General features: G+C 37.5%; 2 protein-coding genes across 2 annotated transcripts; both read left to right on the top strand.

Moving 5' to 3' along the window:
- The first annotated feature begins 407 nt into the window (after positions 1-407).
- On the top strand, positions 408-2,199 carry LOC148085260 (snaclec A7-like). The gene is made up of 5 exons (XM_087782351.1): positions 408-553; positions 623-786; positions 1,265-1,405; positions 1,469-1,586; positions 2,047-2,199. Exons 1-5 carry the CDS (start codon positions 487-489, stop codon positions 2,115-2,117), a joined length of 561 nt encoding a protein of 186 aa, XP_087638477.1. The 5' UTR covers positions 408-486; the 3' UTR covers positions 2,118-2,199.
- A 5,289-nt stretch (positions 2,200-7,488) lies between these two features.
- Positions 7,489-16,319, top strand: gpn1 (GPN-loop GTPase 1). Its single transcript, XM_087783411.1, has 13 exons — positions 7,489-7,666; positions 8,327-8,420; positions 8,710-8,816; positions 9,449-9,486; positions 9,575-9,653; positions 9,718-9,812; positions 9,898-9,943; positions 10,015-10,161; positions 13,003-13,085; positions 13,413-13,452; positions 13,529-13,616; positions 15,879-15,983; positions 16,044-16,319. The coding sequence occupies exons 1-13, from the start codon at positions 7,499-7,501 to the stop codon at positions 16,157-16,159; spliced, it is 1,206 nt and encodes a 401-aa protein (XP_087639537.1). The 5' UTR covers positions 7,489-7,498; the 3' UTR covers positions 16,160-16,319.
- The last annotated feature ends 568 nt before the right edge of the window (positions 16,320-16,887 follow it).

Raw genomic sequence — 16,887 nt, 5'->3', positions numbered from 1 at the left:
CAATATTTTAAGATTGTTTGTACAAATATATCATAATTTAAACACATAGCAAGTGTCAGTGGGCAAGATTTGCTCTGATGGACTGGGAACTTCTGCTAAAAACAATCTTTAAATATACATTTATAAAGTTTTACAGAACAATTTCTCACGTCAAAGCTTCATTTCAAGAGGAACGTTACAGACGAGCAGTATGGAGGTATTTGGATGTTTTTAAGAGTATTTTTGGATGAAGATGAAGACGAAGACAACTGAGCTCCAGTCGCTACACTAAAATGAACAAACACTTTTGTCTATAGCTCTAAAAAGAATTTTTTAGAGTTATAGAACAGATTACTGTGAAGATAATCCCAACATTAGTCGACACGAGTGTGAGTAGAAAGAAATTAGAATTTTGGGTGAACTATTTAAGTAATAATTGTAAAAAGTACAAACTGATGTTCTTTCTGTTTTATCAAAGAATCTCTTTCTTTAAGTGTTAGATAGATAATGGCGATGCATCTTGGGAAGGTAACTGCGTTCCTGCTGGTGCTCCTTACATCAGGCTTAGCATCAGGTAAACACTGAAGCATGTATCACTAGAAAAGTACTCAACAATAACAAACAAGTACCTTCTGTGCTGCAGATATGGGGAGCATGTGCGACGCCGACTTCCCGGCCGTGCCTTGCAAGGCTACGATCAGATTCATCAACAGCGACTACAAAGATACAGACCAGTGGTTCCAGCTCGGAGAGGGCAGTTGTGTGAAAGTAGAGTTGCTGCCTGAGTTCAACTGGTGGAGTGCAAAGGTGAGAGACACATGACTTTAAAAAAAATGTGATTCATTGTCAGGGAATTTCTCCCGGACAGTCGGAATGAGAACAGAGACAAGCGTTAGAATAACAAATAGAGTCAGAATCCAGTTTTTACCACCAACAAGGAGTGGAGAGGCGCCTGGCATGGCTCGTCCCAAACCACTGAAGGACCTCTCTCCGTGTTGGCTTTTGATTCCATATTTCAGATGACGACACACTTGAGTACAAACAGTCTGTTCATTTGTTTCTGGACGCATCTCCTGCTTGCTGAGTTCAGCTCCCTTACCTTGCTGAAGGTCACTGTCTTAATGCACAAACTGTCATTTCTCGGGAAAAGAAACTCTAACGGACACATTCCTTCCAGCTCATTGTGAGTCGCAGTAAGTGTGACTACATGCTTATTGTGGTAAAACTATAAGCAACCTAAATTATTTTACATTTATTGAAACCTATTTGACTTTTCTAATTCCAGGCCGCCTGTGAAGTCTACACTAACGGAGACAATTCCGGCCACTTGGTGTCCATTCGCGACGAGCAAGAGTTGAACGGAACCATCTGCGCTGCGTTCAGGAGAGTCCCTTTTAGGCGCAGTTACTGGATCGGACTCAGCAAGGTAAATAAAAAACTCCAGTCTTTAAAGATGCACCACATACTTGAGTGTCAACTATTATCTTAGATCCATGGTAGGCAACATCTCTGGACCGACGGGTCTGAGTATGAATTCACCAATTGGGGGGAGAACCAGCCCAACTTCTTCCATGCAGCACAGTCTTGTGTTGAGATTAACTATCGTGGTAAGAAAACCATCTGTTCCATAAATACATTCATCCAGATGTGGCTTAAGCTAGTGATGTGTCGATGAAGCTTCATGAAACAGTGTCATTATTTCCTGAGTCAACTAGATGTCACTCTTCGCTACATTATCTATTGCCTTGAAAATGTATTCTATTGAAGCCTCACATCATTTTAAAGCTGAGGGCGCCCCCTACTGTCCTCATGACACTGTTTCATGAAGCTTCATCAACACATCACTAGCTTAAGCCACTGGTCTTAAAAATGCACATTTGATTTAAACTAATGGATCAATGCAATTCAGTTAAGAAACTGCTTTGTTTCAATTTAGTTTTTGTCCTTAACCCTTGAGATATCTCAGGGTCAAGGTGACCCATAAACAAATGGGCCTTTGGTTCATCCTGACCATGAGATAACACAAGGTTTAAACAAATTGTTCTAATTCTATTTATTTTTCTCCAGGTTGGGGCAACTACAATGATGTCATCTGTCTTCTACCTAAATCCTACATCTGTCAAGTCCGGCTTCAATAATTTTCCCATGAGCGTCTGCAGATAGAACCCGAAGTTCACATCTGTTTGCAAAAGGCAAAATAAAGAGTAATAATAAACAGCATCTCCTTGTTTTGTTTCTGCTGGGATCAACCAAACTTTGGGGGGTTGGATCGATTCAAATAATGTATGGGTTTTAAAGAAAGATAGAGAAGGATGTATTTCTGTAAACGTACGAAGTGTAAACCGGAGTCAAACTTGTGCTTGAAGCACATTCACTTCACGTCTTTCTATAATATCTGTTTAGAATTATTCAAACATGGAGGTTTGTCACCGCTCGTCATCAATCACGGAAGTCTACACTGCCAAGGGACTCGTTGCATAAACAAAGTGAGGCGTAATTACAGCTGGCTGGAGGAGAAGTGAAGCCATTATTATGTCATAATGGACTCTTGTAACCTCTCCTTCGCCCAGATTTCAGTGCAACTTTATAAAGTAATAAGTACTAAAAAATGACTTCATTCTTGAGAATAAAGGTTTCATTGTCAGTGGGTTTCTTGTGTAACAATGTTTTTCAGGGTTACCTAAGCAACTTGTAAGAATGGTTTAATGATTTCCGATTTCATTGCCTTTGCTGTAATTTTAATGTTTAAACAGGCGTCTTTCCAAGAAAAACTAGTCTTGAGTTTTAAGGACCAACAACTTGAGGGTGATTTTTTTTGTCATTCCGAGCAGAGTTACAGTAAGAAACCTGGACCTTAATAATAGTCTACTTGTTGCTGTGTTGAATAATGAAGGCCATACACTTTAAAACGATTACTTTTCTGTTTTCAACCCTGTTGTTGACGATAGTGTCAGCCACGCCTCATGGTGAGTAGAAAATGTTCTAAAAAAGAAAATCGAATATGATGTGAATTTTGACCATTTTTCACAGTAGATGTTGCAAACATGTGTTTGACTAAATACGAGGCTGAACCGTGCAAACATCGGATCACAACGAAGGGCTGGATGCAACACTTTGTTGGATGCAACATTTTGTCGGCCATTACGCAGAGGTGAGACCAATAGCAACTAAAATCTTCAATTACTAAAAATGCATGGCCCCTGATCTATTCGCATCATATGGAATGAAATACTGTGGCCCTTATTTGATGCTGAAGTTCAATAGGATAGGAATCGTCACTATATCAAATGTTGTATATTCTTAAGATTTGATTTTCCAACATATATTCAAGAGCTTTTTAAAGAAAGATGGATAAATAATAAGATAAAAGTCTCAATAAGAATTTACCTCTTGTCAGATGATCTGTTCCATCTTCAAATATGGGAACTCTGAAGGCAACTTGGTGTCGATCCACAGCGAGGAAGAATTAAATGCAACTATCTGTACTATGTATGTATGTATGTTCCAGTTTCTTTCAGGATCAACTTTAAAATTCTGGTTCTTACTTTCAGATCTATTCATGGTCAGGCTCCTCCTTACATCACTGATCTGATCCAGCCTTACACCCCAGCTCGGGGTCTGAGGTCTGTGGATCAGAATCTACTTATGGTTCCTGAACACGCTTCAGGACCAGAGGAGAGAAATCCTTCCAGGCTGTTGCTCCTAAGCTTTGGAACGATCTTCCTCTCTCTTTGCGCTTGATGGATCTACTGACTCCTTTAAGAAACATCTTAAGACGTTTCTATTTGTTCAGGCTTTTCCTTGAATTTCTCGAACTCCTGTGTTGTTCTCAGTATTATCTTGATCTTTAAAGTATATACTTTTTTGAGTATTGTTTTGATTGTTTAAGCCCTTTGTGACCCTGGTCTCGAAAAGCGCTGTATAAATAAATATTACTTACTTATTTACTTACTATGTACAGAGAAAACCCCTCATTGGACTCTTACTGGATCGGACTCAGCAGGGTAACCAAATACACACAAGATTTTTTTATACAGGTGGAAACATTGAAATAATGATGACATTTTTTAACTTTATTTTCCCCTTTGCACAGAATCTACGTGGGGGTCATTACTGGACCGACGGCTCGCTTTATGATTTTAGTAAGTGGGGAGAACATCAGCCCGATTTTCAAAGCGAGGCAGAATATTGTTTTGCGATCAACTACAAAGGTAAGACAGACGCTTATGTACAAACTCAAATCATTCAGTATCCTGCTGACTTTGCTATTTATACTTTGCTAGTCAGTACGACTACGACCACTACTTTGATCGAATAGCCACATTTAGGGAGATAATCCACACCATCTCGTAGTAATATCACAACACGGTTTTAATTGTAAAAACGGTGACGGGAATTTCTCCCAAAGACTATAGAGGTGACAGTTCCTTGTCCACTTTTATTCTTTGAATCTGGAGACTCTCGTGCACACATTCAGAAGTTGTAGAGATAATTTGGGGGGTTTTGAGGTAAAGGGCAACAGCAACAGTGCAGGTTTAAATACCACCTAGTCAGTAGTATAGTTGATAAGTGTTGGTGTGTGTCAAAGATGGTTTCTGAAGTTTCCTGTATACTGTAGGTTCAGAAAGATTTCATTATAAAGGTCAACTAATGTCAAACTCCAACATTCCTTACTCACTCACATGCAAATGTTGAAGTCTTTCTCTCCAAGACACAGTAAGTTCCTCATCACATGTTTTCAACGTATTACTTTATAAAGTTGCTCGGAAATCTGGGCGAACGAGAGGTTACGAGAGTCCATTATGACTTAATAGTTGCTTCGTTCCTTGAGCCAGCTGTAATCACGCCCCGCTTTGTTTATACAACGAGTCCCTTGGAGGTGGAGACTTCCAGGATTGATGATGATGCGCGGTGACACATCTCTATGTTTGACCAATCACAGCAGAGTGGGTTTGATTATGGTAAACTAGTGGTATCAGTGGGCGGAGCTTAAGATAATTTTCTAATGTCAATATTTCAATGAAAAGAGAGTTTGATGATAAATAGAGTCACACATCTATTTAAACATCTCTCATCAAATTGAAGTACTATCAAGTAAACAAGTCCAGCGTTAATGTGTTGCAAATGTTTCTTCAGTTCTCTTCACTAAAATGTCCGTGTTAAAGCTTGTTCTGAACTTAAGAAGTTATTTTGTGATAAAAGAATAGGAGAAATACGTGGTATTGAATATATTTTAATTTCCACAGGGTTTTCATGTTTCCACCCCTTACAATTACCAAAATGACCTAATATTAAGGAAATACAACTCATTTAACATGTGTAAAATGTAGTTTAAAGTGTCTTCGAAATTCGGTATTTGATAGAGATGTGTCGACGAAGCTTCATGAAACAGTTTCATATTCTTCAGAGGACGGTAGGGGGCGCCCTCATCTTAAAAAATATGTGAGGTTTCAATAGAATAGCTTTTCAAATCAATAGATTATAAAGCAAAGAGTGACATCTAGTGGACTCAGGAGATAATGACCCTGTTTCATGAAGCTTCGTCGACACATCACTAGTATTTGAATGATGGTCTTTTCTCTCTATATATATATATTTCATTTATAAATTTATACATACAATTTTTACAAATACAAGATACAAATGTTATTCATTTTCTACTCTCCCTCATGTTGACTAATGTTGGGATTATTTTCAGAGTAATCGGTTCTTTTTAGATTTATAGAAAAAAATGTTTGTTCATTTTAATGTAGCGACTGGAGCTCAGTTGTCTTCGTCTTCATCTTCGTCCAAAAAGACACTTAAAAACATCCAAATACCTCCATACTGCTCGACTGTAACGTCCCTCTTGTGTTACCCCGAGTACTTCCTGTTTATATGGTTTTGGAAGCTATTATCGTTTAACCATGTGATTTCTTTATTTTCAGAATGGGGACATTTCAGCGATGACAACTGTCTCTTGGCAAAACCCTTCTTGTGTCAAGTGAAAATTCCTGTTTAAAGTGATAAAAAAAAATTCTGTGTGGATGAAGAGTAAATAAAGTACTTTGACCTGTTAAATTAATTCTAACAAAATGCTACAAAGAACGATCACGGCAACACTTCATGAACATACAAACTAGTTTAACCTGAATAATTGTAGTTTCCTAATTCTAAGTGTAAGTAAGACTTATAAAACATCATAATTAATATCTTAGTAATCAACCTTCAGCTCTTTGTGCAAATTATGTCTTTATATCCTTTTTATCCAGAAAAGCTGGCACAATAAAGAGCTCATGGTTCAATCTCCTCGCATCAAGTCTTGATTATAAAAAGTGTTTCTGTGATTATGAAGATTAAATAAACTGAACTGAACTGGTGAGAGAAAAACATTTACTTTAAGTTATCTTATCTTTCATAACTTGCTTCATGAATGTTAAGTAATTTGATTTTTTTTGTTCTTTGTTTGCTTAAGGACAGAACCACACCCTTTCCGGAGCTCAACTTATATTTGAACATTCAAATGAAACCATTATTTTAAAAAACATTTTTAGGAGGCAAGGTGAGTTTACTTATGTTTTATTATTACAGATTAACATTATCCATGAACCCTGTTCTGAGAAAAGGGCTTTAAGGTAAGGTAAAACTTTATTTTACCTTACCTTTACAAGTAATAATTACTTAGTTACAGGTCTGTGTGTTTCCTTCAACTGAGAAAAATCTCATAACTCAGGAAAATGATGTCACAACACGATCTGGATCTTATAATCCATGTGTTTGTTTCTTCTCGTTTAGTTTTTAACAGTTTATTTCGGTGTCTGAACAAGAAGGATCTGTCTCGCCTGCAGTTCATACAAAACTGCGGAGCAGAGAACAATACAACATTCGTGACGTTATAGCGCCATCGTCCGGTAAAAAACTCTAAAACTCGTCATCAATAAGAAAATAAAACCTTAATTGAAAGTTAAAAATAACGGACATTTTTACTGAAGGGCAAAATCAAATGTACACATCTCAATACTTTTTTTTACAGTTCATATGAAAAATGACAATTTATTTGAAAAAGGATTAAAATCTCCTGAAACTAATTTGGAATCTCTGATTTTTTTTTTTTTTACAATCTTCTGAAACTAAAATACAAACCCTGAAATAAAATGGCAATTTTCTGAAACAAATGTACAAACTCTGAAACAAAATTATCATTTTGTTAAACCAAATTAAAAACTCTAAATACAATTTCCTCAGAATGGCTTAAAAATATTGGTGTTCAAAATACGGCTGTGTTAAATGTTACTATGGTTTTTAGAAAAATACGAGAGTAATGCAACACCGCATTATAACATGTTCTTTTCTAAACTGTGAAATAACTAAAATTGTTTTCTACCAACTAAACTATAAACGTTTAAGAAAAATAGATGTAACTGTAATCCATGAAAATACAGGCGTAATTCGGAAGTTTCTTTTTTGCGACCTACCTAAGTCACTTACGACGCGTCACGATCTTCTTTACGGCAGTTGGTTGCTAAGACATCAACCCAGCATGGCTGCCGCTGCACCTGCTGATCAGGTTCTCATGGAGAACTTGGAGCCTACAGAGACCGGGACGGAGGCTGGTGGTCCACCTCATCCCGCGTCCACGCCCCGTGACAAACCCGTGTGTCTCATCGTTTTGGGAATGGCAGGATCGGGGAAAACGACGTTCGTTCAGGTAACGTTAGCTACTAATGCTAACATGCTAAAATACTTTATTATCACTCAAATTAAAGGTAAATTATATTTAATTTATTTTTATTAAAGCAGACATTAATACTTACATACATTTTGTAACTTCATTTCCTTTGACATTCATTCTACGCATATATTTACTTTTAAAACCCCACGAATCCCATTTGTTAGCATTTTAGCTTCTTTTACATGTTGTGATGTCTTTGTAAACAATTGAAAGTTAAACAAAAAAAAGCAGTCAACATGTTTCTATAGACCGTGCGTTAAAAATAATTAAATTTACTTTATTACTGTATTTTATCTACTTGTCATTTATAATCCTAATTTAAGGAAGACACTTTTCCAAGGATAAATAAAGTAATAGTTATATATTTTACCTTCACAGCATGTTTCAATATTGTCATCTGTTTTCTCCTGTCTCTGTCTATATAAGACATGTTTGTTAAACATGCTATAGACTATTTTATTCGTTTTTCTCTATATTGACAGCAGAAGTGAATCAAAAAGGAAAAGGGGCTTAGTATTGTTAAGTTAAAAACGTTTCAAATATAAGTGTAAAAGCCTTTCATGTGTCGCTGTGTGTAATACAAACCAAAAGTTGTAAATATTTGTAAGTAAGTCTTGATTATCTTTGTTTCTTTAGAGGCTGACGGCTCATCTTCACACTAAGAAATGTCCGCCATATGTCATCAATCTGGATCCTGCAGTTCACGAAGTCCCTTTCCCTGCGAACATAGGTGAGTATGACAGACCAAGTTAAGATCATCGTGGTGGATTTCATTGCTTGACGATATCTCCTCTGAGTCAAGCTTGTACTTATCTCAGTTTTTAAGTAAGTAATGGTTATTTGTAAAGCATCTTTCTAGACCAGGGTCACAAAGCGGTTTAACAGTCAAAAACAATACGCAGTTAAAATATATACTTGCAGACAACATAGAGACAAACACAGGAGTCCCAGAAAATCAGGGAAACAACTGCACGAATAAAAATGTCTTAAGACTTAACTTGTGCATCTTGTGTCTCCAGACATACGAGACACTGTCAACTATAAAGAAGTGATGAAGCAGTATGGACTTGGACCAAACGGAGGCATCGTCACATCACTCAACCTGTTTGCAACACGGTTTGACCAGGTCAGTCACTTTTATCTTATATTTATATATATTAAACTCTTTGTATTGAATTCCTGTGTTGTGTTTAAAACGCTGGTTCTGATTCTGAATGTACCTTCACTATAACCTATTCAAGCTCTACCACATCTTCTAGTAGATTATTGTTTAGATTGTATTATTTATTCACAAAATGAAAAGTATGTTTAATTTTTTAATAGGAATATTATCAGAAAAGTGGGACATGAATCGTGAATGTTTGTACAGTATTTTTTCTTTATATTTGGTTGAAAAACATATTTATTAAAAGTAAATTAAACCACATTTGATGTAAGTGGTTATGTTTAAATGACTTTATATCTGATCATTAACTGATGTTGTGTGTAAAGCTTCAAACTAATAATTCTTAAAAAATTTAGTAGTGATGTGTTGATGAAGCTTCATGAAACAGTGTCATTATTTCCTGAGTCCACTAGATGTCACTCTTTGCTCTATAATCTATTGCTTTGAAAAACTATTCTATTAAAACCTCACATCATTTTTAAGCTGAGGGCGCCCCCTACTGTCCTCTGAAAAATATGACACTGCTTCATGAAGCTTCATCGACACATCACTGATTTTCTAAAGCTTGTGTGACATTTTATTGTTTGTTTCAGGTGATGCATTTCATTGAAAATAAACACCAGGATCACAGGTAATCTTTGTTAAACAACTTTCTTTGATGCTTTCCAGATTCTAATGTGTTGAAAGTGTTTGTAAATAAAAACTCTTGCTCTGCAAAGATACGTGTTGATCGACACTCCGGGTCAGATCGAAGTCTTCACCTGGTCGGCGTCGGGAACCATCATCACGGAGGCGCTGGTAAATAAAAATGAGTCGACCTTAATGGTGTCAAGATCACGTCAATCTTGTCTTCTCCACTCAGGCGTCATCCTTTCCATGTGTGGTGGTGTACGTGATGGACACGTCTCGCAGCGTCAACCCGGTCACCTTCATGTCCAACATGTTGTACGCCTGCAGGTATCAACATCTCAGCAGCAGAACATTAAGAATCTTTCGTTAAAATCCTGATGATTTCTGACAAAGTTTTGTTTCCGTCTGTCAGTATTCTCTACAAGACGAAACTACCGTTCATCGTTGTCATGAACAAGGTGAGTGTTCAACGTTCAAATGTTGCTTGTTTTCGGTGGTTTGAGGTGTCTTTTAATGTCGACACCTACAGACGGATATAATCGACCACAGCTTCGCCGTGGAATGGATGCAAGACTTTGAGGTTTTCCAGGACGCTCTCAATCAAGAAACCTCCTACGTGAGCAACCTGACCCGCTCCATGAGCCTGGTTCTGGACGAGTTCTACACAAACCTCAGGGTAAGAATCCTGTTTGAATCCTTAGAACTAAAACTAAATTCAAATTAATGAGAATTATCTGATGTCTAGTTTAAGTGTTTCCAGCAAACATCTTTATATTCTATCTAGCGGAATTCTGCTATTTTTCAAGCTAAAACAGTATTTTTATTCTGAATAATTACCGTATAAAACCGCTAAAACGTTTTGTTTGTGACCTATTCTCACGCCACTTTTGACTTTTCTCAAAAAATTTAATTGACCCATTTAATAATCCGTCTTTTTTCTTTTCTTTTTTTTTTTTAATGATATTAAACATTGGTCATTTTTGCGTAAATCTAGCCAATCACAGAAGGCACCACTCAATATTAACCAATCCAAAGCAACAAGAGGCGGAACTATCTTTCATTACAGCAGCACTACACACACATGGACAACAGCGCATGGTCAAGTCATCTGAACTCAACCAAAACATCATACTGCTGTTTATCTATCAGTTGTTCTGGTTTCTCCTGTCATGAGCTGCACTTTAAAAGTTATAATAAATATCCTGCTTTCAAATTAAGAGCACAAGAAAAAGGTGCATCAGCAATTTTTTTCAAACATTTTTTATTTTAGACAATTTGCCAAATATATTGATTGTGTAAAACAAGTTTAGTTTGAGACTGTCACTCAAAAAATAAAATGGCAGGTATAAGATTTGAAACAATACAATTTCATAAGATTTCAATGTATCATTTATAAAGACTCATACATATCATTGTCAAAGATACTACAAAGTATCACAGGTTACGATCAATGTCTGTGGTAGATCTCTTCATGTAGACTATTAACCAAAAAATATAATTAGTATTTTTAAATGTGAGGCCAATGTGTACGAGTCTTTTGTACCATCTATATGAATTTTCACCTGGTTGTCAACAGAGATGCTATTTTTACTTCCTCAGTATAAGCAATATTTTGCTAATAAAATATATGGTTTTGGGATTCAAAATTTGTCTTCCCCCCCCAATTTCTCTACTTTAATTTAACTAACTGGGTTCCCTGTTGATAAATAGACTTTATGAATGCCTCTGATTTCCGTTTCTTTCTTCTGTTTTTTTTTTTAATTTTTGAATGTTAAAATGTAATTTTTAAAGTGGGTAAACCGTGTTTGCAACCAGGATTGCTAATGTTGTGGTTAATATTTTTGCCAGCAGGGGGCAGCATTCCAAGTTTAAAAAGACTTCTCAAAAGTGTTTGTGCTCTAAAGACTCCCCAAATATTTCTTCTTGAATAAATATGTTATAAGTAGGGCAGTGGTCGACAACATGAGTCCAGAGTTAATCCTCTTGATGTAGCTTCCATTTAGTTCTAGTGTATGTTATTTTTTAAAAGAGTCCAATGAACTGCAACACTGATGTTTACAGTAAATGCATTACTACAAAGAGAACAACAAAGGAGCCCCAGAAAATCTGAGAAAAGCCTGCATAAATAAGAACGTCTGAAGATGTTTCTTGAAGGAGTCCGTAGACTCCATAATGCGCAGAGAGAGAGGAAGATCATTCCAAAGCTATTTATTTATTTATAATTTATTATTTTATTTGGGTCCAAAAGAAGAGTCAAGCATATGTGCATTGTATGTTTCAGTTTGATATACATTTAGAATGTTTATTTATTTCACATATGGAACACATTTTACTTTTTAAGTCACACATGTTCTAATTTTTGCTGTTGTTGATTTAAAACTCAGTGTGACTATGAGTTTTAATTTGGCGGGGAAGTTTCCTTTAAGCGCAAATACATAACATTTTGCCATCAACGCTACATATATATATATATATATATATATATATATATATAAAAAGGAAAAGAGCCTTTAACTTGCTTTATAAACATGTGGTACCTTGCAATAAATGAACAAAAAATGAAATCGTTTTCCGACACTGGGGTGAAAAAAATGTTTTTTATTAAATGTACATATTTCTGTGAAAAAGGTTGCAGAAACTTATTTTAGAGTAGAAATATCCTTGTTTCTGCTACTAAAATGGAATCAATCGCACTTGCAAATTTGTGTCTTGCTGTTCAGGGTAATGATGTGTCGATGAAGCTTCATGAAACAGTGTCATATTCTTCAGAGGACAGTGGGGGGCGCCCTCAGCCTAAAAAAATGATGTGAGGTTTCAATAGAATAACTTTTCAAAGCAATAGATTATAGAGTAAAGAGTGACATCTAGTGGACTCAGGAGATAATGACACTGTTTCATGAAGCTTCATCGAGGTTAGGTAGAACTTTATTGATCCCTCAGGAGGTCTGTTGTTTTTTTTTTCCAATTATCCACAGCAAATACAGCAATTTTTCATAAAAAATAAAATAAAATAAAATGAGAACAAGAAAAAAGAGAAAGAACAAGATGATACAATCTAAGTCTAAAGATAAAGAACATAGATCAAAGGAAAATAACAAAGACCAACATAGAACAGAAAATCATAATACTTTTACTCCACTCCTGCCCCCGAACTCAGAATTGTTCAATTTAATAGCCCGAGGAATGAATGAGTCCTTGAGTCTATTTGTTTTGCACCTGGGAAGGAGCATTCGTAAGTAAGTTATTTTTATTTGTATAGCGCTTTTCCAGACCAGGGTCACAAAGCGCTTAAACAATCAAAACAATATTCAATAAAGTATATATTTTAAAGATCAAGATAAAAGTGATATTCGTGCACTCAATCTGCTTCTCTGCTCACTGATGACAGTGTTGAGAGGACGACTGTTATGTAAATATCAATGGTTTTAATGGTATATGCAATATATTGTGATATTAGTATTTATTTTAATTATGAATATTAGCATGAATACAAATTAATCTAATATCCTGTCTGCAGGTGGTGGGCGTGTCTGCAGTGGCAGGAACTGGCCTGGATGAGTTTTTTGTTCAAGTGGAAGATGCTGCAGACGAGTACGAGAGGTGACTATTGTTTTTAAAGTCATGTTGTCGTATGATGCTGTAGTTGATGCTTAAAATTCAAACGTCACTCATGTTCTACTCGCCCTCAAGTCGACCAAGAGTTGGGATTATTTTCAGAGTAATCTGTTCTTTTTAGTTGTAGACAAAAATGTTTGTTCATTTTAACGTAGCGACTGGAGCTCAGTTGTCTTCGTCTTCATCTTCGTCCAAAAATACACTTAAAAACATCCAAATACCTCTTGAATATTGAAGTTCCTCACTGTCCAATCATTGACCAGTATTTAAAAAGGTATATTTACAGTTTTCTCTGACTCGCTCTCTCCTCAGAGATTATCGGCCTGAGTACGAGAGGCTACGCAGGGAGCTGGTGGGTTTGTCTCTAAATATACGCTTCTTGCTTTTGCCTGTTCTTCCCGTTAACTGTTGCCTTCTCTGCTTCCCAGCTGGAGGCTCAGAGCAAGAAGCAGCGCGAGCAGCTGGAGAGACTCCAGAAGGACATGGGAGCCGTCAACATGGCGAAGGCGGCGACAGGTGGGCTCCTCCTCCGAGCTGTGACTGGTCTTAACGTGTAGATCCGGGCTCTCAAACTCGAATGAGTCTGTGTGAGCTGGCATACATTTACTAATGTTCCGCCAATAAGTGTGTGAATCAACTTTTCAAACGTCTCGATCTTTATTAAAACGTAAGAACAAGTTGATAAGTTTATGATCCGTTATTACCAACTACTTGCTGCTGGAGACCTGGCAAATACAGACTGGGTCTGGGTGAAAAATCACCTTTATTAATACTGTTTTAAACAAGTTAAACTGCTTAGAAGTAATTCATTAAAAAGTGAAATTGCGCTGGAGAATTTCCATTTCATCCTATAAATGGCTTTGATAATTCTTGATGATTTTAAGTAGATTTAAACTACACTGGTAAACGTATTTATTAGACCTCCTGTCATGAAAACATCAACGTCTTCTGCTCGTCCCGTTTGTGGTTGCGGGGGCAGCAGGGAGGCTCAGACACTCCTCGCCCCAGCTAGCTTGTCCAGATTGACCCCAAGAAGTTCCCAGACCCTTAAATAATTTGGGAATATATCAAAAACTTGTTTAAAATTAACTATTGTAATGTTTTTCAATAAGAAAAAAACAATTTGAAATAACTAAATGATCCCTTTGCCAATAAGTAACTGTCATTTTAATACAATTTTAGATAGTTAGATGAGTTTGCGCTGCATGTTTCCAGTGTATCCTTTTCATTGATAATAATATAACAGTGAGTGATGAGATATATTTCCCTTCCACTAGATTTCAATCTGGAATTGCATCCCACCAACGTTCATTTTGGTTAACTATATTCCCACCGGAATACTCGTTGATGCAGCGATGGATGGATGGAGGGATGCCTAGATAGATGCATAGATGGATGGATGGATGGATGGAGGGATGCCTAGATAGATGCATAGATGGATGGATGGTGGATAGATGGATGGATGGATGCATATATATGGAGGGCTGAAAAGATGCATGGATGGATGGATGCATAGATAGATGGATGGATGCATAGATGGATGGATGGATGGTGGATAGATGGATGGATGCATAGATAGATGCGTGGATGGTGGATAGATGGATGGATGGATGGATGGTGGATGGATGCATAGATAGATGGATGGATGGTGGATAGATGGATGGATGGATGCATAGATAGATGGATGGATGGTGGATAGATGGATGGATGGATGGATGCATAGATGGATGGATGAACAGATGGGTGTCTGCATTCATGGATGGATTGATGGAGGGATGCATGCATTAATGGATGGATGCGTGCATAGATGGGTGAATAGATGGATGGATGCATGCATAAATGGATAAATACAGTAGATGGATGCATGTATGGATAGATGGATGGGTGGATGAATTCATGGATAGATTGATGGAGGGATGCATGCATAAATGGATAAATGGATGGATGGGTGGATGAATTCATGGATGGATTGATGGAGGGATGCATGCATAAATGGATGGGTGGATGGATCGTGGATAGATAGATGGATGGTGGATAGGTAGATGGATGGATGCATGGATGGATGAACAGATGGGTGGATGCATAGATGGCTGAATAGATAGATGGATGGATGAATAGATGGATGCGTGCATAGATGGATGGGTGGATTGATGGATGGATACATGCATAAATGGATAAATAGATGGATGCTTGCATAGATGGATGGATGGTTGGATGGATGAATTCATTGATGGAGGGATGCATGCATAAATGGATGGATGGATGGATGGTGGATAGATAGATGGATGCATGGATAGATGAACAGATGGGTGGATGCATTCATGGATGGATGGATTGATGGAGGGATGCATGCATAGATGGATGGATGCCTAGATGGATGGGTGGATGAATTCATGTATGGATTGATAGAGGGATACATGGATCATATATATATTGATTGAAAACATCACACTTGTATATATTCACCTTAAAGGTGTTTTTCTTCTCGTTTGCTGATAGTTTTGGTTCTTCAGTTCCTTGTATGCGTGACTGTCTTTGACTTGAACACACGGATGTTAACAACAGCTGACACGTGTGTTTGTGACGTCATGTTCTAGACATGTTGAATCTGAATATGATACGTATCACGACACGGGGACATCATCAATACTTTGCGATACCGTAGGAACAAGGATATATATGTAATATTGTCCGAGTACAAATATATATTTTGTAATCAGATACAGTATCATGAAAAAAAAATATTGCGCCGGATCAACATTTTCTAACGCCCCACAGAAGACGCCGACGTAGCCGGACCCAGCGACCTCATCATGACCCGCGGGAACCCCGAAGAAGAGGACGAGGACGAGGAGAGCGACACGGACGACATCGACCACGGCAGTAAGAACCTTCATCTCGTCTTCCGTCTCGTGCAATCCTGACGTTCCTTCATCTCTTCAGCCACCGAGGAGAGCAAGGAGAAGGACTCCTTCGGGACCTTCTTGAAGGAGAGGCGGGAAGTGGTCCAGGTCCGGAACAAGAGGGCTTCGGTCACCGAGGCCCCTGCAGCCATTTGACTCCCAAAGCAGCAGAACCTTAAGAAAAATATATTTTTGTATTCTCTCCGAAAAAGGACGTTTATTTGCTCGTGTTATTTTAACTTGTGTGCACTTATCTTGTTTTTACCCACAAGCACTGAGTCGCAGGACTTCGATAATAAATCATGTGATTGACGAAGCATCAATCAGACTCTCTTGATGAGGAGCCGTCAGTCAGAAGAGCGGAGCTGAAAAGTCTTCATTCATGGCGGCTCTGAATGGAGGCTCGTCCTCCGCCCGTCCGCCATCTGCCTCTTCTCTCTGTTCCGTCGCCCACTCGCTCCTCAGAATCCGGCCGCGTGGTCCGGATGAAAGAGCGCATGAATCACTCGCCGCCTTCAAAAGAAGCGTAAATATGTGCTGCCGAGGCTGATCAGGACATCCATCGTTCAAACGTCCATCATTCAGAGTCTCTGCCTCGTCAACACATCAAGTTAATAATAATAAGACATGATGAAGGAGGACAAGGTTTTCAGGAATTAAACTTAAACTGATGTTTTATCCATAACTTATGTTCTACTCGCCCTCATGCTGACTACGGGTTGAGATTTTCAGATTAATGTGTTTTTTCAGAGTTATAGACAAAAATGTTTGTTCATTTTAATGTAGCGACTGGAGATCGGTTGTCTTCATCTTTGTCCAAAAAGACACTTAAAACCATTCAAATACCTTCAATTTAATCTTCAGTAACTTAAGAAATATTGATA

Source organism: Callionymus lyra, chromosome 2 (genome assembly GCF_982586985.1).
Source record: "Callionymus lyra chromosome 2, fCalLyr1.hap1.1, whole genome shotgun sequence".
NCBI classification, from domain to species: domain Eukaryota; kingdom Metazoa; phylum Chordata; class Actinopteri; order Syngnathiformes; family Callionymidae; genus Callionymus; species Callionymus lyra.
This window is presented reverse-complemented; position numbering and strand designations above follow the sequence as displayed.

Excerpts from the sequence above, each read along its gene's own strand:
- LOC148085260 (XM_087782351.1), top strand. The coding sequence starts at position 487 with ATGGCGATGCATCTTGGGAAGGTAACTGCGTTCCTGCTGGTGCTCCTT. Across the intron at positions 1,406-1,468 it reads ACTGGATCGGACTCAGCAAG|ATCCATGGTAGGCAACATCT; the intron begins GTAAATAAAAAA and ends CTATTATCTTAG. Across the intron at positions 1,587-2,046 it reads TGTTGAGATTAACTATCGTG|GTTGGGGCAACTACAATGAT; the intron begins GTAAGAAAACCA and ends ATTTTTCTCCAG.
- gpn1 (XM_087783411.1), top strand. The coding sequence starts at position 7,499 with ATGGCTGCCGCTGCACCTGCTGATCAGGTTCTCATGGAGAACTTGGAG. Across the intron at positions 10,162-13,002 it reads AGTTCTACACAAACCTCAGG|GTGGTGGGCGTGTCTGCAGT; the intron begins GTAAGAATCCTG and ends TCCTGTCTGCAG. Across the intron at positions 13,453-13,528 it reads AGAGGCTACGCAGGGAGCTG|CTGGAGGCTCAGAGCAAGAA; the intron begins GTGGGTTTGTCT and ends TCTGCTTCCCAG.